Source organism: Perca flavescens, chromosome 21, assembly GCF_004354835.1.
Source record: "Perca flavescens isolate YP-PL-M2 chromosome 21, PFLA_1.0, whole genome shotgun sequence".
Classification (NCBI taxonomy): Eukaryota; Metazoa; Chordata; class Actinopteri; order Perciformes; family Percidae; genus Perca; species Perca flavescens.
Window position 1 is genome coordinate 5,155,129 of NC_041351.1, and position 24,401 is coordinate 5,179,529.

General features: G+C 40.7%; 1 protein-coding gene across 8 annotated transcripts in view; it reads left to right on the top strand.

Annotated features, from left to right (window-relative positions):
- Nucleotides 1-24,401, top strand: part of LOC114548091 (KAT8 regulatory NSL complex subunit 1) — a 38,435-nt gene that overhangs the window by 13,134 nt on the left and 900 nt on the right. For 6 of the 8 annotated variants that reach the window (XM_028567799.1, XM_028567802.1, XM_028567800.1 and 3 more), the window contains 12 exons: nucleotides 9,104-9,245; nucleotides 12,148-12,231; nucleotides 13,676-13,785; nucleotides 14,456-14,597; nucleotides 16,594-16,759; nucleotides 17,676-17,831; nucleotides 18,623-18,850; nucleotides 19,502-19,644; nucleotides 20,363-20,490; nucleotides 20,630-20,687; nucleotides 21,572-21,684; nucleotides 22,592-22,844. In XM_028567799.1, the coding sequence (XP_028423600.1) occupies nucleotides 9,104-9,245; nucleotides 12,148-12,231; nucleotides 13,676-13,785; nucleotides 14,456-14,597; nucleotides 16,594-16,759; nucleotides 17,676-17,831; nucleotides 18,623-18,850; nucleotides 19,502-19,644; nucleotides 20,363-20,490; nucleotides 20,630-20,687; nucleotides 21,572-21,684; nucleotides 22,592-22,844 (1,723 nt within the window). The remainder of the gene's footprint in view (nucleotides 1-9,103; nucleotides 9,246-12,147; nucleotides 12,232-13,675; nucleotides 13,786-14,455; nucleotides 14,598-16,593; nucleotides 16,760-17,675; nucleotides 17,832-18,622; nucleotides 18,851-19,501; nucleotides 19,645-20,362; nucleotides 20,491-20,629; nucleotides 20,688-21,571; nucleotides 21,685-22,591; nucleotides 22,845-24,401) is intronic. The other 2 variants (XM_028567804.1, XM_028567805.1) reach the window with 2 other exon arrangements.

The window sequence follows — 24,401 nt, forward strand, 5'->3', positions numbered from 1 at the left end:
CACTTCAGCACAGATGTGTTGTACATTTTTTCCAAAGTGATTGTTTCCATTGTCTCATTATGTTCATGTTCTGATGAAAAGCGACCAGCTCTGGTTGTTTGCTGAGCTCGAGCATGAGCCATATCTCTGGTAGTCTTTGAACAGCCCGTTTAGTGCTGAGAGATGCGGAGATATTATTTAGATTTACTGGCAGGGGCAAGGCAGCTACCTTGGTACAATATGACTCCTGCCTAGCTCAATACAGTCATCACTGCGATTTCCTTTCACCTTGACCAAGCTTTCTCTCATGTCCTTAAATAAACAGACAAAATTACTGGTGAAGTCATTTTCTTTCTTATCTGCATTATTCTGAGCTGCAGTTTATCTTTGGTTATAGCAAACATGACACATCTTGTTCCTCCTTTCCTACCCAGAAAGCTTTCCAGCCAAACATTGATAGGGTTTTATTTTGAAGCAGGTACCTTTTTTTAGTCGTAAACTATTCCTCGTTGCGTTAAAATAACTCTCCATAAATTTATGGACAGTTGAAGTGCTTTTTTGTCAGTGGATCAGGGTTAAATATAACAGGGTTTTACTACATTTTGTGCAAACATGAAACCACCAACACAACAGACAAAATGCTGCTTTTGTATAGGGATGCACCAATCCGACTTTTTCAGTCCCGATACCGATGCCTGGGCTTTGTGTATCTGTCGATACCCGATACCGATCCGATAGCGTTGTTGAATTAATATTACACTGTATACCTTCCACCTCATACCTTCCTTCCACCATGTGGAAGAGACTAAAGGCACCAGACTTTCCTAACTAAACATTACTTTCCTAACTAAGGCAAAATAACAGATGTAATGTATTGTTATTTAAAAAAAACAATTGTGCATTCAAATCGAAAATGGAATGTAATCAAACTTCTTAAAATAAATGTTAAATAAATGTAGCAGTAGAAGCAAAATAGTGAATACTCTTACAGCATGCGACACACGTGCTGCTGACGAATGACTTAGGATGTGCTGCGACGAAGAGAAATAAATAAAATGAACTGGATCGGCCCGTGGAGCTGTTAATTTTTCCGATTTCTGAATTTTGTCAATATCGGGGACAATATCCGATCTTAATATCGGATCGGTGCACCCCTACTTTTGTACACCTCATTGAAAAAGCTGGCGTTAATGTATAAACTTCAGCATTGCTAGCATGTTCAATAACTACATTAACTATTTGTTTCTTCTCATACCTGATGAAAGAAATCTGTCTGACCAGGTGTACTAAAGTATTTCAGCCTGTATGTTATATGTGTGTAAATATAGCTTACTTGCAGTACATGTCCTGTGGTTATCCCTAGACCTGGAACAATTCCAAATTTTGCTGGAAAATTAATTGTCTCCGAAATAATTGCGATTAACAATATAATTGTCTCTTTTAGTGAAATTATACATTTTTTTCAAACAAATGAAAGTTTTTTTTAAATGAATCCCAGGATACATCTTTTTGTTATATATCACTGTTATGTGACCCAGATACGCAGGTTCACAGCCTATAAAGTCAACCATGCCTCTTTATTATCACAAAACATTGCATTTTTTTTGCTTAAATGAACAAAAAAATTGAGAATAGAACATTTATTTCCATCTACTAAAAACGGAGCATTAATCATAAACAAAAAACAATGTGTTTTAATTGCTCTGGCTTTAGGTGACTACAGCCCAGAGGCCTGTACTACGACGCACGATCAACATGTCCTGGATCTCTTTCAGTTATCCGGCTTCACCTAACCTAACAACCGCGTTCCCGCATAACCTGTATCACGACGCTGGTTAACAACTAGTTCAGTCAACTCAGCGTTTCCCAATCCAGTGGCGCGCGCGTTCACATAAAAGAGGCGGGGTTTGCGCACCATGACCAATCGCAAACATACCAGAGCTGCATGTTTTATATAAGAAGAGCAAATTATAATTCTACATAAATATGAAGAACACAGACTCGGTTTTACAGGGAAAACGCAATACAGTCGCTGCTTCCTAAAACAGGAAGGAAAGCTGGCAAAAAAAGAAATTGCCGACGCTGTAGATTCGTAAATTACCGTTATATCACTTCCCCATCAGTCAGGACCAAGATCTGACCATAATTACACTTGTGCTTTCCATAAACTGTCTTTGCTTTGGCCTATTATTGCAGTTGCAACCCTGGCAGTGGGAAGTGATCGTGAGAGCAAATAAAACGATGTGCGCATTGGCGACACATAGCCTATATGTAATTCCCTCCAATTAAAAAATATATTTCATAAAAATACCCATCAGGGAATGTTAACGATGTTGTCGGTCTCTAAATGTTTTAACTTTTATGAGCGCACACCTCCCCCCTGCTCTCGCTCCCTCTCTTTTTCTCTCTTTTTGTGTGCACCGAGCTCCGCCTGATGAGAACGGTGACGTCGTTACCAACAGAGTATTGATTGGTCAGTAGGCGGTGCTTTAACCCCAGTTGATCTCTGATCTCCAACTTAACCTGCTCCCGACCAGGTTAGGTGTTCAGCATAAGTTACCACGGCGATTGAACCTGATAAAAAGTGATCCACCTTCGTGATACAGAAAATCCTGGGTTGAAGCTGAAGTTAGCTCGCTAACGCCAAATCCTGCTTCGTAGTACAGGCCTCTGGACATTTGGAGTTGGCAACAAGTGACAGCTGCCGCTAGCATAGCTTTAGCTAAACAGTCCGACCAATAATCACTTATATAATTAGAATTTGGCACATCTAAACAAAATCAACAATTACCATCAACAGTCAAATCCCTGTGGAACTATGTTAGCAAAATGTTAATGACAGCCCGCTCCGCTACAGCTGCGTCCTTTTCGGGAACGTTACTAATTACACAAAGCACCCTAGTAGATTAAACCCCACAGACGGACTAACTACATTACTTAAACACATGTAAAGGTGCTTCGGTGGATTTTTGAACGTTGGAAAGCCAACTGGACTTGCAACTGCGGGCAGGGCGTCCTCTGGTAGGAATCCATAGCATCATAGGCTAGCTACCATTAGCGTTACTGTTAACGTTAGGTGATGCTGTGTCGGTATTGCAAACGCATTTAATGGAGCCAAACAATAGTGTGACCATTCTCCTTTAAAAAAAAAAAAAAATGATGCTAATGCTTTAATACAAAATAACTGCAATTATGTAAAAAAGAAATTGCTGTTAGACAATTATTTAACAATTGTTACAGGTTGTTATAACTTCAAAGGCCATATGATGAAGGCACAAAAGCTTTGAATTAATTTCACAATGAATCTATTTGCTTGATTACTTCATCCGTGACTATAATCTTTAGATGCTGACCCACATACTAGCCAGCTGAAGCAAAAACTGAGATGGTGCCCTCCCTGCAGGACATGTTCAGCAACCCAATGTCATCTTTCACCCGTAAAAATAACCCAGACCTGAGCGCACTTAACTGGTTCAGCCATGTTTTATAAGGGCACAAGTGTTACATTTTTCTTACTTTCATTGCTTACTACATAATACAGGAAAATTATGCAATTTGAGCAAAAAACAACCAGGCTCAGAGAATGTTAATTTGCTCAGATGTTCTTGAATAAGCCACGTTTGAAGGCTTTTGTGTTGTTGTCACAGAAGCACCCATCACTTTCCGGATTTGCAAATGTTTGCCAAGCTGTAGCACATGTAAAGCTAATAATTCTGTGTACACCAAGTGAAAGCTGCCTTGGAAATGTCCTCATCTGTAATGCCTTTTATAAGCAGCCGTCAGATGCACATAAACATCCATCCCACAACAACTAAAGAAACAGGTTTTCGCCTCCCAACCCGCAGAGCAGAAGCCATACCTTATTGTGTGTGTGAGCGAGAGACACACCATAATACCACATTTTCACAACTGATATTTTGTCCCAGTTACCAATTAATAGCTTACAGCATTACACCAGTCAACACTACAGACAATGTAATGTCTTCTTCAGGCAGCAGCACTTCAATTATTTAACGTCAGCTGAGTTGACAGCAGTGTGGAAAATAACCTATCTGGGCTGCTTGTTTGGATGCAGTGTGTTGCTTACAACTAATCCTGTCATCCCTGTGTATACTGTAGACGTGGTTTCCCGTATCTTAGGGGATTGGGGGCCGGCCAACATCTGTTGTCGTGCTTATGCTGCAGGGCCTTTCTGCTCTAGCCAGTGTGTCTGTGAATGTGACGTCCACAATGGCCGCTAGCAGGGTGTGGGTACCGCTAGCTTCAGAAATGAAGTCTGCTCTAATACTAGCTGCAAAATGACAGAGACGGTTAATGCATTAGAATTACATATTCATGGGAAGTGTTTATTTAGGGCTTGTTACACGGAGCACGGGTTGTTCTGTGTCGAGAATCGAGTGGGCACGGTTTCTTGTCTCTGAGGCAACAACAATGCTCATTGGGAAATCTCACAGCTTACATAATGGCTCATAGACAGAACAATGAAAATGTCGGGAATTTTGTTATCTGACCAGCACTTAAATGTAGCAAGGTTTGCAGGCTTGGTGTCTGTCTGATGATAAAACGAGGGCTGGATGATCCAGAGTCAATGTTGTGCTGCTTGTGAATTAGGGTAACTAGGTTGGCTGAGACTACAGCGTGCCTTTCATGCTTATGGCTCAGCATTACTCTGCAGTCTGAGTAGCTTAGCTATGTGTGTGTCCCCCCCCCCCCCTTTATTCCCCTGTGTGTTTATGTATATATGTGAGTGCCTGTATAGGTTTCTGTCCCGTTTGACACATCTGGATGTGTTTTAGCTCGGCCCAAGTTCCTCAACACGAACCCACAGGCGTTACATAACCCCTCTCTTTTATGTAATGACTGCTGCAGCTCTCTGGCTGAATTTGCCCTCTCTAGTTTTTCCTGCCCCACACCCTGTCGACCTGCCTCGCTCACAATCCTGGCTCCCGAGCAGTTTCTTCCTGTAAGAGATGAGTTTACCCAGCTGTCCTGTGAAACTGCAGCCAGCCATCGTAGCAGAATGAAAATGAATCCGAAAAATAAAGCCATTTTCTGTCACCCTAAATGTTTGCTTTGAAAATCATTGACTCTAGAGAACAAATAAATTAAAATGACAGCTGCTGCTTTGATTTCCCTTGTTCTTGTTAGTAAGCAAGAATGATGACTGCATGGTTTGTGAAGCATAATTAGGCCCACTTTTATTTGTTTGATTTGGAAATGCAAACTGTGTTCAGGCCTTTGTTTGGCTTTACCTTTCTTCATACCTGTGTGTCTCTGGCCTGTGTTTTTTTTGTACAAGGAGCTCAAGTTTCAAAATGTGAACATGGGTGTGACGAAGTGGAAATTATGAAGTCATAAGTTGTCACTTAACGACCAAAAAAAAACAAGATAAGTGGCTTGTGTAAGATAGACATGGCCTCAGTTAGGACTGTCCTGCTCAAGTATTTTTTTTAGCCAGGATTGGAGTTAATATTGAGTATCTGTCATTAATCCTAATGCAAAGTTACCTTAAAATCTATGTAGCAACATAGTGCATCCTTAGCACAAATTAAAATGCCAAAAAGCTGCATGTTCAACTATAAACTATATTATATTTATTACGTGTCAGAGAAGACCGCTTAGAACAGGTCCCGAGATGAGCAGCAAGTATGAGATAGCCCTAATATAAAGCCATCAAACTTAAGTCTGTCAACCAAAGAACTACTGAAATTCTACATACGCTTTAGCCAGTCAATTAATTGATGGAGGGAAAAAACCTGCACGATATCTCCTGTTAGCGTTGTGTCCGTCAAAGCATTTTTTTTTCTCCATATATTTACTCGGTGTGCAGCACTCAGCAACGAAGAGAGGCGCTGATCGTTTGTCTTTTTAATGGTTACTACTCTGTCCCATCCTACATGTAACATTGATACATTGATATTTATTGTGGTCTTTGCGTACTGCTTTTTTGTATTGTGCATAGTTTTTACATAAAACAGTGTTGTTTTTTTACTGTGGAAGTAGTATGTTAAAACTGTCGCTTATAAAATACAAATAATGGTGCAGCAAAATGTTTCCAAAGTGGAGTGTGGGAAAAGGTATAATGGATATGTCAGAGCCCTTGTTCCTGAGTACCCTTACCTCTTTCATACAGGAGATTTGCATGTATAAGATCTATTAAATGTGATCATAGTGCTGAGCGATGAAATGAAGAGCAAAAAAAATGGCAGAGCAGGAAGTAATTTGACAATTGCACGTAAAGTGTACAGCATAATCACACTGCTTCTTACAAACGTCAAACGAGTAGAAAGTTTATCTCCTTCCACCAGCCAGTTCTGTGTCAAAACGAAGAGGAAGTACACCCCCCCGCCCCCTCCTGTATTAACAAACACACACACAATGGAGTAGAGGAGGGAAGAAAGATGTTGACAAAAATGTTCTTTCTTTGTATTAGAAAAGGTAATAGAAATATGATTTTTGTGCCATTTCCACTTCTAGCACAATATGAAAAGCACTGTGACTAAACAGCAACTAAAATGTGTTATCTTAGCCTGAAGGGAACTTCACACGTGTCTTCTCTGTTCATGGTAAATTTCCAGTGGAAGGTTACATCAGGTGTAGATGGGTCAGCTGTCTCAGCTCTCTGCCCAGAGGCCCTTTTGGTTTTTTGGCGGAGGGCTGCTGGACCACGTTTTGAGCACCTGTGTTGGTTTTGGTAGGGCCAGTTTGGTACAGGGGTGCACCATACAACATATGTGCTGCATCCAGAGAAGCACCACAATGGAGAATGTGCTGACGGCCACAAAACAACGGCTGTAGTGATTGCCGCTGGTGCTTTGTGCGTGGGAGTGGGGGGGGAGGAAAATATGTCCTGGTTAGATGGGGGGTGGGTGGCGCTCCTAGTGTTGGGAGAGGGGGGATTTATCAATGCTGCTAACTGACCCCTCCTCCTCATCCTTCGTCACTCTGACGATTAAGGTCATTGGACTTGTAATGGCCTCTGTGTGTTTATGTTTTACTACATTTAGCTCTTCCTGCTTCCTTTCCACTGTAATCTACACCAGTGGTTGCCAGCTCTCGCCCATCTGGGCCTGAGAACTGATGATTTTTTCTACTCTTGACACTGACACTTCACCTGGCATGTCAAGTCTAAATAAAAACTTTATGATATAGCCCGAGGCCTGGAGGTGGAATCCACTGTGCTAAACATTATCCCATAACCTAAATGTCCCCCTTTTCTTGATCAGGTCTCTGCATCTCTTTTCTGTGACCATTTGTAAGCAGGCTAAGCTGAGATATCTTCTGTCATAGAGAGCATAAATCTCCCTGAGATCATATTCCAGTTCACCCCGAGGGGCATCACACCTGGCCTGTCCTTTCTTTTGGTAGATCAGCTGTCCACCCACCGCTTGGTGAATCATGGCACACAGGCTCAGACTAATTTGTGCAGTAGATTGTGCGCCACACTTTGCGCCATCACCAGTGTTGTTTTCTTGTGATGAGTCTCCACGGGGACTCGTCGATGCAAATGAATTGCCAGTGCATTGATCGAATGCACCAGCCATGGGCGTGTTCGGGATTGATGCAGTGTTTTGTGAACATTCACCTCACAGTGCGTAAGAGCAGTACACGTTTGTCTATCTGAGCGGAACAGCATTGAGTCTATGGAATAGCTACAGGAAATGTTATTAGCAGGTAACACTGCAGCTGTATTTGCAGGGGTGTCCTTGAGCAATCTACTGCTATTCACTGCAACACAGCATCAACGTCGCGGCTGAGTAAAGGAAGGAATCGGGACATCTTTTATTGCACTGATTGGTGGATGATGTCTGCATCAATGCCACAATAACTCTCCTTCCGCTCAGCTCCACAATAAGACAGGATGCCTGGTTGGATTATTGGTTATCCCCGTGTCTGCCGCACTGTTCCCTGACCCAGCCCCACCCCCTCCAGCACCCTGTGGCCTGTAGATTGCTTTTAAAGCCCGTCTGTTCCTCTCCAGGCTGCCAGATCTTTCCCACTCCTTGTTGTCCCTCTTTTTAACCCACCCTTCCCCTCCTCTCCCCTCTCCTCTCCCCTCTCTCAGAAGTTCCTTTTCTCGACTTCCTCCATCCTAGTGGAGTTCTGAAAATTGAAAACAGACGGGTGTGGGGAGTAGAAGGCGCAGAAGAGTGCAAGCTCTATCTTTGTCTGCCATCTGAGTCATTTATTTTTTTCTTCATTGTTCAGCCACGGTCACTGCAGCCTGTATGATGATGAAACGGCGCCCTCTGTGGTCGCCGCCGCAAAGTGCAAGAGCAGACATTTTCCTCTCATGTCTGCCTTTGAAATGCCCATTCTGTGTGTCATACTGGTAAAATGGAGTACTCTGCTCTCAGTTGGCATTCATACTTTGCCATGAAATAATGCAATGAAAATCTCCATTTTTATATTCCTCCCACACTTGTGATGCATCCCTCGTCATGTTGTTTTTTGATTAGGATTTTCCAGGGTGCTTGCAGTTGCCATTGCTGGGAGCTTTGTATAATGTTGATTCACTGACCTCTGCAGTCTGACGGGAGAAATGCTCGGAGGCTCACTGGATAATGTCCTTTTTAAATGATTAGTTTTAGTGTTTAATCTAATATTTCAACGTATTATGTTTGACAGGATGATTCAGGATGAACACTAACTACACCTGCATGTTGCTTACAACTGAATAACATTTCTATGTGGAAAATAACTTGACTTTAATTGACTGAAATTGGGGCTGAAACTGATTATTTGCATTATGAATTAATCTGCTGATGACTCTATTTGAAATGTCAGAACCTGGGGAAAAATGTCCATCCCAGGTGCAATATTACATCTTCTAATGTCTTGTTTTTTCCAACCAACTGTCCACAACCCAAAGATATGCAGTTTACAATGATATAAAACATTTATTTGGCAATTTAGCTTAAAAAAAAAAGTACTTGATTATGAAAATGGTTTGTTTTTCTGACAAAAGGTAAATCAGCTAATCGTTGCAGGTGTATTTAAAACATTTAAATTATTACATTTGTGTATGTCTAATCGTGATAGGCTTTTTGTTGCAAATGTTTATCCAGAATCGCATCTGTTTATCGTTTGAAAACGAGCACTCACACCCCTTTTTGACCCCCAGATGGAAGCGGGCAGAGAGCCGCTACACTGTGGAGAGAGCTGCCATCATCAGCCACTGGAACTGGCTCCAGGCCCACATCTCGGACTTGGAGTACCGCATCCGACAGCAGACCGACATCTACAGACAGATCCGCGCCAGCAAGGTCAGTTTCTCACCCTCGTTAGATATGTCTGTTTGTACACTACCGGTCAAATGTTTGGGGTCACTTACACATTTCCATTCCACTCCATTATAGACAGAGTACCAGCTGAGATCAGTTGCATTGTTTTTTGAATCAGGGCAGCAGTTTTCAGATTACATTATGTGCTTACATAATTGCAAAAGGGTTTTACAATGTTTTCTCAGTTAGCCTTTTAAAATGATATCAGATTAGTAAAGAGAATGGGCCTTTGGAACATTGGATGAATGGTTGCTGATAATGGGCAATGTAGATATTACATTAAAGATCCGCCACCCACTCAGATCAGCTGGTATTTTGTCTATAATGGAGTGGATTGTAAATTTGTAAGTGACCCCGAACTTTTGACCGGTAGTGTATGTGCTAAATACTAGAATGTAATGTAGCTGTGATGGCTTATGTCCAACTGTGTTGGTCACACAAATATACTCCTTATAATGGGCAACATCTACACAACTACATTTGTGTGTTTCGTGATCGAGCGATATTTAAAATGCGTCATTCCGTTCATAGAGCACTCCTTATCAAAAGTTTTGCAAAGCCAATCTAGCGCTCCATAAACCACTGTCTGATCACGTGCCTCCATGAGCCAATCAGAGTTGTTCCCTGCACCGCGCTGCTTAGTTTCTAGATGTAGACCGTCAGAGGACAGAGTAACGTGGGGAATATTCCACGACCGGTATCAGTCGGTCATCATAAGCCGGTCACGATGTTCACCAGTTTACCAGTACACGCAACATTTTGTCCCGTCTGTTTTGTTTTTCTGACATCAGCAGTGACCATAGTGCTAGTTTGTGTCTTTCAGCTCAGAGCTTTATCAGCAGACTGTTGGACGTCCCGCTGCTGGAATCCAATACAGTCACACTTTTACACCGTTTAGCTGTCAGCATTTTAGCCGTGTTTAATCCAGTTACTACTGTGGCTAATGGTAGGCTAACGTTACCTGCTGTGTAACGTGTTATTAGTGTTTACTGTGGCTAACGGTAGGCTAACGTTACCTGCTGTGTAACGTGTTATTAGTGTTTACTGTGGCTAACGGTAGGCTAACGTTACCTGCTGTGTAACGTGTTATTAGTGTTTACTGTGGCTAACGGTAGGCTAACGTTACCTGCTGTGTAACGTGTTATTAGTGTTTACTGTGGCTAACGGTAGGCTAACGTTGCCTGCTGTGTAACGTGTTATTAGTGTTTACTGTGGCTAACGGTAGGCTAACGTTACCTGCTGTGTAACGTGTTATTAGTGTTCACTGTGGCTAACGGTAGGCTAACGTTACCTGCTGTTTAACGTGTTATTAGTGTTTACTAGCGTTACATGCAGCGATGTTTATGTTGCCTCTAACGTGTGTTTCGTAGCATCAGAGCGCAACGCAGACATGTAAGTGGCAGTGTTATGAGCCACCGAAATCCGCGTTGCTATTTTGTCCGGTAGATACTGGGCACCACGTGCGCCGTTAACGTGAACAGAAAATTGTAGAAGCTGAAATGGTATACTCCTTCACAGTATCCTTCAATAAAGGAGGAATGTAGCACAATATGGATGTAAAAGCAGTTATAATTAGCCTATGTGACAATAAAATTAGTTTTGGTTAAAATCAACAAATAATCGTGATAATTAATCGTGATCTCAATATTGATCAAAATAATGGTGATTATCATTTTGGCCATAATCGTGCAGCCCTAGTAGAGAGTAAGGCTTTTTTTAAATATGTTGACTTAACGTTAGCCAGTCTCTTCTCGCCTTGGCCTACCCGCATGTGAAAATGAAATGCTTTTTTCATGTCACGTCTGAACAATAAATAAGCGGGAGTGAGAAACCCAAGTTTCTGACAAATTGTTTCAGCTGGGCTTTCTAACATGATGTTGTTGTGCAAACGGCGCACCGTTAGCCTTTACAACAGAGCCGCTTCAATACACTTGTTAGATAATGTTTGATTACAGAGTTCTCTGTTGATTTGTGCTTGTCGCTGGGTGTTCGTGGTGGAAAATGATTGACAGCTCTAGCGGAGAGAGATTGTTTTTGTCTCAAAATGCCGCTTAAAAATGAAATGCGTAGTAGTGTTAATTAGGGCTGGGCGATATGGACCGAAAGTCATATCCCGATATATTTTGGCTTAATATCGATATACGATATATATCCCGATATGTTTTCCGCAAAGTGAGAGCAAATGTTCAGTCAAAGTCAAAGCCAAATATGACATGTCACAAGTAGTTTCATAGAAACTGGCTATTTCAGTGAACAGTTGCAAAATCAAATGAATAAATAATAAACAGGTTTCTTCACCTGGTTCAATGCTCAGCTGTTCAAATAACAATAAAATGTAAACATAAATTCTGATTAACCCTTGTGTTGTCTTCCGTCAATATTTTTGACGCTTTTTTTTTTTTTCAGTTTGTTTTAGTTTTTTCCAACGTTTTAAATTGTTACATTTTTTCTTCTACACATTTTCAGCGCTTATTTCTACGTCCCATATTTTCTAATATAGGGCTGGGCGATATAGAGAAAATCAGATAATATGATATTCTTGACCAAATACCTCTATTGATATTGCGACGATATATTCTAGAGTTGACAGTTGGTGCTCTCGCGAAATATCTTCACACTTAGATTTTAGATAAATAATCATTAATAATAGAACAGCTAGAACAGTCTGGTAAGTTCAGAAAGGTACATCACTTCACTGTAATGCAGCCTTTAAAACCAGGAAAGAAGACACTTATGTCCTATCACGATATTACGATATTCAAAATCTAAGACGATATCTAGTCTCATATCACGATATCGATATTAATATCGATATATCGCCCAGCCCTAGTGTTAATGTAGCCTTAATCTTTGGAAGTATAATGCTCCGGTCTTGCTTTTATAGGGCTCAGTGGAGCTGGGAGGTTTTCCCCCCAGTGGTGGGACAGCAGGTGGAACAGAAGTGAAGACAGAGCCTGTAAATACTCAGGTAAGTGTGAAAGAAAGAGTAAACGTTAACACAGGTTTGTGTTCCTATACAGCTGAGCTTTGGCCATATTCTGTCTCTTGGGGCTAAACCAAATTAATTTGTGATGTCTGTGGCCTCGAAGCAGACCTGTCAATTAAGATTCATTCCTTTTTCACAATTTGAATTCATTCTTCAATCCGGCTCTTATATGCAGCATCTCTTATTGAGTATTCAGCATTTTTTTGCTTCATCCTAGTCAGTAAGTCTCACCGGGATCTTGTGAAGTTTGTTTGTGATTATCGAGGCTGAAATAGCCAAATTTGCTTGTCTTTTTTTTTTTTTTTTTTTTTTTTTTTTTTTACTGGTTGATACATTGTGATAATGATTTAAAAATTGCAAGGCCATTGTCGGGGAAACAAGTGCTTGTTTTAAAGAACTTCCAGTTAAAATTACATTAAGAGCAAGATCGAGTGTCGGGGAAAAAAAGAGCTATGATTTTATGCAATAAAAAACAAAATCTTAAAGCTTTAAACATTCTCATAAAAACATCCAAATGCTGTTTGAATAACCATTGAATTGTTATAAATAATAATAAGGCTGGTTACAAAAGAAATCGGTGTTAAATATGTAAATGTATAAAAGTTCTCAGTATATATTGTATAAACCAGCCTTCGTTCATTGCCTTAACAGTCTGAGCGTTGGCTGTTACATCGGTAGGTAAATGTGAGCTGTTGACTGTTCTGAGCACTTACAAGTTTATTCATAGATACGTGATAATCAAAAAAAAAAACATTCAACATGTTCTTGTCAATCAAAGCGTCCGGGGGAAATGAAATGTTCACAGGAAATTGTTTTCTTTTTTATCAGCCCCTCAGGTCTCAGACGAGAGAGCTTTTTGTGTAACAAGCTCCTTCAACAGCAACGTTCAATCCAAAATCATTTATTACAGGATGAGCCTGTTTCCTCTGGATATGTTTGTGTTGTTAATACAAATGTTTGTTAAAGTAGTATAGCTGCAGGCGTGGCCTCTAATCTTGGGGGACACCTTTTTTTGATTAGTCATGCAGTCAGTTTTTCTCTTTTAACCCTGTTACATGGTGAGATTTGTGTCTTTGATCAGGCATATTGTTGATTTTAAAACAAAAAAAACAATATGCTTTAACATCAAATGAGGAATTAGAATAACTAACGTTTGACTGACACCATGACATTGTTAATATATGTGTGTGAAAGCGTCTGAAGAAGGATTTCCCAGCCATGCTTCTTGATGACAGCGCAGAATAGGTTTTAAAGTTTAGGAGAGCCGGAGCTCTCTTTCACAAATCTAGACTGAATAATTCAGGGCCACAGGACCGGGGTGATTCAGTTATATAGTCTCCTTAAATATCCCGTGTTCGCTAAAGTGCTGCTGTGCCCGTTACCACGAGGTGGAGGCTCACTGGCTTTGTCTTATCTGTCGATGCAGGATGTTGGTTCAGAACGGCTGGAGCACGCGGCCGCCGCCCACATCTCCAACACAGAGCCCGGCCCTTGGAAAGGTCAAAACGCACAGCCCGTTAACGGCGTCCTCAGCAGGTACAGCTGATAATAACAACCTCATTTCAGGCTCCCAGAAGGGAATCTGCTTTCTGAGAAACGCTTCTGAGAAGTCGTGATAATAATGGATTTCTGGGATTTGTAGTTACGAGATGCTGATAGAGCTGCAATGATTAATCACTAAGAAATGTAACTGGCAACTATTTTGATTGATCGTTTTTTCAAGCAAAAATGCAACATATTTACTAGTTCCACCTTCTTAAATGTGAGGATTTAATGCTCTTCTTTGTCAGATATGATAGTGAACTGAATGTATTTGACTGTTAGTTGAATAAAACAAGCAATTTTACAGAACTGTTTGAAATTAAAACAATTTTTTTCTGATATTCCATAGACAAAGCCATTAATTGATAAAATGATCGGCAGACTAATCAGTGAAAATAAACATTAGTTGCAGGTCTGTTACTGTTGCTACTGATATTCTATTTTGAGGATTTTACAATTCATAAACTTGTAGATGCTTATATAGACGTATCAGTATCTATTTCATCTTCATTTTTAACTTGACACCTTTTTTTTTAAGACAAAACCAGATTGCTGAAATATTTAATTAACTTGGTTGTCACTTGAGACAAAATGTGTTTCTATGTCGTGCTGAAGGTCGGAGATCTGTGGCCTCATTTTGCTCTGTTGGTGTTCTTTGCGATAGGATGGCAGAGAGTGTGGACACCAAGCACCAGCAGCCATCGGCCTACGACAGCACGTGTGTGGCTGCGCGTACGCGACCGCTAGTCAGCTGTCGCCGACGACGGCTCATTCAGCCCAACACTGTGCCCAACCTTAACGGAAAGGTGAGTGTCATCGTCTGTGTTTGTGCGCTTGGACATGCTCACGTATGGCCAGTGTAACACGTGGATAATATAAGTGCATAAAGCAAATGCAATTCTGGACACGGTTCGTATTAGGGCTAGGTATCGCCAATACTTTCTAGGTTCTGATTCACACGGCCCTGATTTGATTACATTTCCAATTCAATCTCAATTAGTTAAAGGAAATTACAGTTACAATACCAATTTTGCTTGGATATGAAAGAACTTCTCAGAGAACTAATGCTGTAAAATGTACAAACAAAAAAAGCAACCCTCAAATATTTTGTATAATGCATCAGGTTAATGTTTGCATAAAGAATGGACCTCGAGTACCTTGAATCTTATGATTTCATAGTTGTTGTCAAAACAAATCTACCTACATGTACAAATAAAGTCACCTGACCCCGACCCCCAAAAAGTTAGTTTAAAGAACTTTTTACTTAACAGGACAAACAACAAACTACAGCAGTCTACAGCACAATATTGTGTCGACTACAGCCAGTTAGTAGAGAGACCATGTTAAACAACGTTCTTGTAAAACAACTATATCATGGTAAACAATGGGGGGAGAATCTGACAAATTTCAGACAGAACTTCAGGGCATATGAGGACCTCAGGAGTGCTTAAAGTGCTCATAATATACTTTTTGGCCCTTTCCATTTCCTTTATTGTGTTATATATCTTTTTATGCACATTATAGGTTTACAAAGTGAAAAAGTCCAACCCAAAGGGACTTACCATCTCCAACAGAAAACACTATTTAAAAACTGCTCCAAACAGCTCTACTGTAGTCCAGCCTTTACTTCAGAGTCAAATGTTCATCACTTTGTAACACACGTTATAATGCTCGCCTAGCTGCTAGCGTGGCACGTCCTTATACTCTACTTCTGACTGGCTAGTAGTCCTTACCTAGCTACTACACATGTGCGACTCCCAAAAAAGATGGAACAGAAGTGCGATGCCTCACTCTGTAGCTAAAACAGAGAGCTCAACACACAGGGTGAAAAGAGGAGCTGCAGCAATGTGCAGTACTACAAAAAATATGGTGTCTTTTGAAAATCAAACCACATAAACCTATTCTGGTACAACCTCTAAATACAATTATGAACCTGAAAATGAGCATAATATGAGCACTTTAACTGATTTTTTTAAAATAACTGTTGAAAACGCATGTATTAAAAGATCTATTTCAATATCCCATTACTCAAACAAAGATGGAATTTATTTGGAGAATCGATTATTTTAACCCAGTCCTAGATTGTATAAATGGGTTTGATATTGAAATCTATGGGGAAGTGCTGTGGAGATGACCACTGTTTGGTTGCAGAGAGCGATGACGTGTGATTTTATTCTTGTGTGTTTTAGGCTACACTAACCGATTAGTACCTTGGTTTGTAGCCTTGTAGCTGAGTAAACAAGAGACGGCTGACTGTGTGAAAAACTAGGGCAAACAACAAAGAAGGGAAATCACCCTTGTGACGACTCACAAGTTTTGGTTGAGAATAAATAAAGACATGGGCTGATTGTTCGTGCTTTTCTCTCCACAACGCTGTGGCTTAGGGTTCTATTTAATACAATATGCAATAAGATTTCTTAGTGACACTTTTACACTAACAGAACAAGTAGAAGTGTAATATGCACTCCCATTTTTCCACTGTTATATACTGTTAATGTATAGTTTCAGGACAGGAAGTAAACTTCTGCCAGTATTGTTTCTGTTTCTAGTTTTTATATAAGTCTGTGATTCAGTACCAAGTACAACTAATATTAGCAACCTTTTCTGTAAAATGCAATTACTCTGTCCCCATGCACGCCAGCAGCTTCAATGCTGGAAATGTTTTCTTTGGTGACTCACTTGACTCTTGTGGTGCAATAAGTTTCAGAAAATGTGGTATTCACTGGGTAATGTCCTTTTATAGATGTGATATTCACAGTTGAGCTTTACATGATTTGCAACATGATTTTTGGTCCACTGCAGGCCCAGAGAAGCAGCTGTGTCCAGTGTAACTGCAGGGTAAACCCCAGCTGTGTGATGTGTGGTGGCTGGCCCACCCCCAGAGAGGACCCTCAGTATGAGTTGCCCAACCTGGAGCGCCTGTCGAGACTGGATCCTGGCGTCCACCCCATCCTCTCCTTTCCTGACGGTCAGTGTCGGGCTCCTCGCTCAAAGGAGTTTACGCAGTCATTGCCTACTTTGCATCAAGAGGGGAAGACAAACAGGAAATGACAGAGATACTGACAGAGGAAGTTCTTAGAGAAACATTTTAGTACATTTAGAAGATTTTCTGTAATGAATGTCATGTTTCCCTGAGTGAGTGCTGTATTCTCCACCATGTGCCTGGTGCGCGTTACCATTACAGATGGTTTCATAACCAACATAAGAATATTGTCTTCCCTTTGTAACTCTGGATTCACACTAGGGCTGTCCTCGACTAAAGAAATTCTTAGTCGACTAACACTTATACAATTTTGTCGACTAATCGATTAATTGATTTAATTGACAGAGCTGTGCGCTTTGAGAGGTGGTTAAGACTAGAAAAGCACAATATAAATGTAGTTCATTAACCATCTGTAAAACTGAGTTTCTCCACAATTAATCCTGCAAAAGCACCACTTTAAATCTTGTGTTTACCATAAATGTGCTCATAAGTTTCTTGGAAATGAGTAATTAAGCATGAATAAGCATAAAAAATTACTAATCAACTAAAGAAATCTTAGTCGACTAAGACCAAAACGACCGATTAGTCGACTAATCGACTAAGAGGTGGCAGCCCTAATTCACACTAATCAATCTTTCTAATTTTCAAGGAATGTCTTGCATTTTATCCCAAATGCATCACACCGATAAATAATTGAGACCAAGTTGTGTTTACAACCGCAACACAACACTGGATTTGGCATAAGCTCGTATAGTAGATTGCCTGTGGCTAAATATACATTTTGCATGCCGTTGTGAATTGCTAATGTTGAACTACAGATGGCAAATCTGAAGTATCCACTGAACACTTTCTCATTCAGTGTTTTTAAGACTTAACCTCTCTTTGTTTACTTCGTCCTCAGATGTTTGTATAGGCCTTCGTCTGCAGCAGGTGATGAAGAGCCAGTGGCAGACCAAGTCGCTGGAGAGGAGCAAACCACTGAAGAAGCTCTCCCTCAAACACAAGCTGTCCTCGTCCAAAGAGAAGCACAAGTTCACCAACTCGCTTATGGCAGTCAGTAAGTACAAATGCTGTTGAGCTACGGGAACAGAGTTTTTAAAGCCCTTTAACAAACAGACACACGTTTACACTTAAATGTCTGAAATGATATTACCTGAATAGAATACTTCAATATGGAGACCTAAACTCTTCTATACTCAAAATAAATGTTAGATATATATTTCGCCATGCAATTGTGAAATACGCCGATAAATTCTCAAAATGCAGCACGTTCTGATGAAATGTTTTTTCATCCTGCTTTCTTTTCACAATAACAGTTTATTGCAGGTTGTTTTTATTTAATTCCAGCTGTTTTTGATTTCACAATGGCATTTTTCCAAGTAACCATTATTCACTATGCCACAGGGCAGAGCCATGTGTTGCACAACTCTAGTAGTAGCAACCTATGTTCTTACAGGTCTGTAAGAGAGAGCTTCAAAGATTAATTTATTAGTTGTCAACTTATAAATTAATCAGCAGCTTTTTTGATAATTGATTAATCGGTTTGAGTCATTTTTTATTAAAAGTAAAATTTCACTGATTCCAGCTTGTTAAATGTGGACAAGACATTTGAGGACGTCCTGGGCTTTGGGAAACACTGATCCACACTTCTCACCTTTTTCTGACATTTTAGAGACACACAAACAACAACTAATCAATTACCGGTTATCCAGAAAATAATCGACAATGAAAATCCACAATGAAAATAATTGTTAGTTTGTTGCTGCCCTAGTCTACAGTAGCTTTCATTGTTTTACATTGTTGCTCTGAAAATGTCCCTGTCTAATCATAATGTGTGACTGGTTCCTGGTGTTGCAGGACTGAGCCACTATAAGAACCGCGCTGAGAAGCAGAGGACAGCGGACAGCAGTGTGGGCAGCAGCAGCAGCAGCAGTGCTGTCCTGAACACAGCCAGGCTCGAGGGCCAGGCTGTGTGCAAGCTTGAGCGGCTGCAGGGCCTCTCCACGCCCTTAGGGCCCTACGACAAGAACTACAGCCGCAAGAGATTACGAGAGCACTCGCTGGACAGGACTGACAGTGAGTCTTTAGTGAATGTAGCCCTGGTCAAACGCTTGGTAGTTTATCGTCGGCATTAAAGGTGCCCTGCCACACAAAAACGTTTTTACTTGCATTTTTTGAAATCTGTTAGGTCCATATGTGTTTGTGTTATGTGGTGAATGTGAAAATGAACTGCTATCTCCTCTGTCAGCTCTGGCCACTGAAAAGAAATAAGCAGAGAAATCAGGCCAATTACAAAAGCTGGTCAGTCTGACATCATGTAGCCTGAGCTCATTACTATTCATGAGCTCGCCCAGTTGGGCTGGGTAAAGGATGCTGATAGCCAGGCTCTTATTGGCTAGCCGTTAGCCAATCGGAGTCGAGCAGTTTAGCATGTTGAATATTAATGAGAACTGGCACAAATTCGAGCTGAGTCTTCCGGCAGGCTTTCTATACCACGCTAGAATGGCTTGAAACAAGGTAACCAAGGCAATTTTCCCAGAAAATTTTGTACATAGTCCATGGTAGAACTTCAGACATTACCACAAAGTAATGAAATACGTGTGGCAGGGCACCTTTAATTATTTTAAGGTTTTTTAAATGTGATATTGAAGGCATCCTTAAAAGGGTTTGTCGTGGCTCAAGAAGACCGAGCAGTCATCTTAAATCTGTGTGTCTCCCGTCCTCCAGCCTCCCCCAAACTTTTCCTGGACACGAGCAGCCCCTGCCCAACTCTGGCCAACATGCACTCGTCCCTTCACAGTCCCCTCACACGCCAGCTGTCCACGTCTTCAGAGAACTCCACACCGCTGGGCCAGATCCCGGGCACACATGTAAGGACACACTGGACGACACTGACTCACTTTTTGTGTGCTTCTCTTATCTGATAATGAACTGGGACTTCATTAGATGTCGGTCAGACAGTTTCACAAATCCAGTCTTGTCTCAGAATGACCAAACTGCAAACCTGGCAGAGCACCGTGACACCCACTCTTTATTTCTTTGACTGGAAATCTGGTGTTTTAGGCACTAAAATGTGATTCTTATAGAAAACATGTAAGACTTGCCTATTGTAGGAGGTAAGAGTGGGGTGGCTGCTGATATCAGACTAGTACTGTAAATGTCCCCTAAATACAGCCCATTGTCTTCAAAACACTGTTGACATTGCGAGATTATGATGAAGCGAGTGAGTGGGCAGGACAAACAAGACTGAAACGTAATTTTGGTTTTGTTTTATTTTGGTACTGAAGCAGAAGAAGTGAGGGGAAAAAACACAGCAGGCACAGTTGTTTTTAATCTTGTGTGTTAGAAATCCCCCTCCCTAGTGACACAGCAACACGAAAACCTTTATATCTTAACATGAAATCTGTTGCAATACGACTAGATTGACAGATAAATTATAATATTGAGTGGTAATAAATTCCTATGACATCTCTGAAGATTTCATTGTGGAAACAGTCGTTATGTAATGTCGTTTAAACCCTGTGGTCATATATGAGCTCATACATCCATAGTGAAACCTCACGTTAGATATTCACCTTTTTTGTCCAGCAGCAGCAGCCAATCAAGAGGAGGCGAGGGGAAAGCTCTTTTGACATCAACAACATAGTAATCCCCATGTCTGTGGCGGCCACCACCCGGGTGGAGAAGCTGCAGTACAAAGAGATTCTCACACCCAGGTAAATATGCGCATGATGTTTGAAACCGTCCAGTAACTGTCTGGTTGGTTTCCTTTTCCATTGCATTTATACTCTTCCCTTAGTGAGTTGTTGAGACTGCTGCTTTCCTGTCCTGACATTTATTTTTCTGTCTGCACAGGTGGCGGTCAGTCGACATCTTCTCTCAACCCATAACTGAAGAGGAAGACGAACGGGAGGTAAGTGTTGACTTCGATGTCCCAAGTGATAATTATTTATCTGGGAATCCTTCATTAGCAGCCACGTATCTATTCCAATTATCCATCCAAACTGGCTTTAAAATGTCCAGATGCTTGCTGAGATATAATATACTGTGTGGCAGTGAGTCAACAGTGACACCTGGTGGTTAATTCTCCATCACTTTCAGGGTTACATCTCTAAGGTGGAAGCAGTTCATTAGATCAATAAGGAATGAACATAATCATAAATTGCAGCAGTTATTTAGTTAGGTTATTAGATTAATTATCTTATATTAATAGTAAAATTGAGATTAATTGTGAATAGGTAAAATACCCATCCCAGTTTTCTGCTGCCCATGTTGACATGTTCAGGGGTTTTTTTTGTGTGTGTGTGACCAAAACCAAAAGATATTCAGTCACTGATATATATTTCATACTTTGGCTGGTTTAACTGTGAAATAAAAATAAATTACACATTATTTTGTATTAAAATATCTTGAAAAGCCATAAATTGAACTTGGTGAGTTCTGCAGAAACCCTGCAAGGTACAACCAAGGAACATTTGTCCTTTTAACTTTAAAAGGATTAATCTGTCATCAAAATTGTGGGCATTCATTTTTTTCAGAATAGAAAAATACTTTGCACATCTATTACACAAGACGGTTGCGTAGGAGAGGGACGAGTAGGTCAAAAGTTGTAAAGAAACTCCTGCACATTGTCTAACTTGCAAATGTACATTTATTAGCTGGCAATGTTTCCGGTAATAGACCTCGCCTGATGAAGTTGCAAGATTTCTGTCAGTTGGTTGATAGACTTAATGTTTTCAATTCCAAACTGAAGTGAGCAGACTTTCAGGGTCCTGATGGTATGTTGTGTGTCTGCAGGTGGAGGACCTGACAGACGCCGCCTTCACTCAGCTCCATCAGCCCCACGAGGACCAGGAGCGGTCCCGCTGGACTTGGATGGCTCTGGCTCCTGCCAAGAGGAGGGGCAGCAGGTCACTACCACCACCATAACGTACACCATCACGTATAGGGCTGCACGATATGAGGAAAATGTGAAGATGCGCGATAACGTTGTTGAATATCGTGATAACGATATTACTTCTGATAAATAACAGATATTAAAGTGTGCTCGGTTCTGCATTTCTGCTGCTTTCAGTATTCTGCTGAAATACAACAAACTGCTTGTTGAACTTAAAACAAACACAAGGAAATCATTACCATTATTCTTTTATTAAACAAACTGAACATTAGGGTTGGGTACCGAAACCCGGTGCTATTATGGCACCGGCGCCTGAACGAGCGGTATCTACCGGACCGAATAGCAACCCAGATTTCAGTGCCAATTAAATGCCTTCTGCGCTGCTCTCTGGTGCTCTGAAACAGACGTTGGAAGTAACAGGAGCCTTGCTGCACGTGACGCTAGTTAACACTTCACTTGACAGCAGCTAGCGTTAGCCTACCGTTAGCTAGCAGCTGGATTAAACACGGTGAAAATGCTGAAAGCCGTTGTCGGAAAAACAACACAGACGGTGCGTTCACTTGAGACTTTTTTTAAGTATCTGTTCAGGCACCGGCACAGTTCTAAAATTATCGTTTTAGCACCGGTATCGGAAAAAACCAAATGATACCCAACTGAACATGGAGTTGAATATAAAAGGCACCACTTAAAAAAGACTATTTCTTTTTAAAGTGTAATTTTCTACTGATTTTTTTTATTTATTATTTCAACTAACACAAAAAAATGTGTATCTCGATATGTTTCAGCTTTTGGCGATGTGCATGCAACGCCAGTTGATATTGTGATTTAAAAAAAAAAAAAAAAACGAGATATTGTGCAGCCCTAGTCCCGTACTAGTCTGTAGACTGTAGATGTGATGTGATCTGTTTCTTGTCCCTCAGGTCGTACAAATCTGTGGACGGGCGCACCACGCCGCTGCTGTGCGGGACCAACCCTCCCACCCCCCAGCCTGCGTCCCCAGACCCCGGCCACTGCCCCATGCTCCACGACTACAGCCACGTGCCGTCGCCCATGAGTCCAGCCAGCCCCGACACCACCTCCAACCCCCACACACCCTGCTCCAGGGACTCCCATCGGCTGCTGTCCAGCGAGGACACGCGGTGCTCCACCCCAGACTTCACTTTTGAAGAAAGGGTACGTTGTCGGGTCGCTCAAAGTTCATTCAGCAGGGATCAAAAATCAGCTCGCTCTCAGAAGTGCTTCCAAATGATCCTATCCCTAAGAATAGATTGGTTTTGACAACAACAAAAATCCCCTTTTGATGCCAGTTCTGCACAAATAGTTTTCTTTTCATGTGAGATTTAGGTCACGGGTGGTGGTGGCACAGTGGATATGACATATACCATATATGCAGGTTCGATTCCCACTGCGATACATCAACCAATGTGTCCCTGAGCAAGACACTTAACCCCTAGTTGCTCCAGAGATGTGTGACCTCTGACATATATAACAATTGTAAGTCGCTTTGGATAAAAGCGTCAGCTAAATGACATGTAGTAGTAGTAGTAGTAGTAGTAATAATAATAATAATAATAATAATAATAATAATAATAATAATAATAATAATAATAATAATAAAAAAGCAAAATATATTCTATCTACATTTGGACAGTAGAAATCTGTGGTGGATTAAAATCACTAAAATAAGCATCTATTTCAACCTCCTCAGCGCCAGCGAGGCCTTTAACACGATGCAAATAACTTCTGAAAGACCAGTTTGGGCACCAATGAACACATGTTGGTTATTATAGTCGACACTCTTTTAGTAGTCGAGTTCTTCATGTAATTGACTTCTGTAGCGATTATGTACATGCCTGCGAGTCACCAATAAAAAAAACAACACACCTGCTAGAATTTAGTCCCTCAAAATCACGTTGCAACACAAGTTTGTTGTACCTATTTTATGTTGTGTAGGGAGGCTTTGCTTGCTGAGGCAGGAAATGAATACATTTGGTCGAGAAGATTGTAAATCCCTCTGAGACTCATTTGAGATTTTAGGCTACAAAAATAAAACTAAATTGACTTCACATGAAGGAGCAGAGGCTAATATCCTGGCTTTTAAGGTGCTTTTGGACAGCAAGTGGTTGGTAAAAGTAGAGCTGGGCAATATATTGATATTCTATCAATATCGTTATATGAGACTAGATATCGTCTTAGATTTTAGATATCGTAATATGACATAAGTGTCTTTTCCTTTTACAGGCTGTATTACAGTAAATTGATGTCATTTCCTGAACTTACCAGACTGTTCTAGCTGTTTTATTATTCACCTTTACCCCACTTAGACATTAATTCAACATTACCGATGATTATTTATCACAAATCTCATTGTGTAAAAATTTTGTGAAAGCACCAATAGTCGACACTACAATATCGTTGCGTTATCGATATCCAGGTATTTGGTCCAAAATATCGTGCTGTTAGATTTTGGTAAAAGCCTCTGCGGCCGGCTGGCTACATTGTGTATTTAACCCTTGTGTTGTCTTCCCGTCGACTATGCAGCGTTTTGGTTTTCTGGGTCAAAATTTAAAATTACAATTTTTTATTTTTATAAACGTTTTGGTCTTTTTCGACCCCTTTTGTCACTTTTTCTGACTTTCCGATGTTTTTGTCAATTTATGCTTTTATTTTTTCTGCGTTTTTTAAAAAATGTTTTTGAAAGTTTGTTTGGTCACTCTTTTCAACGTTCTT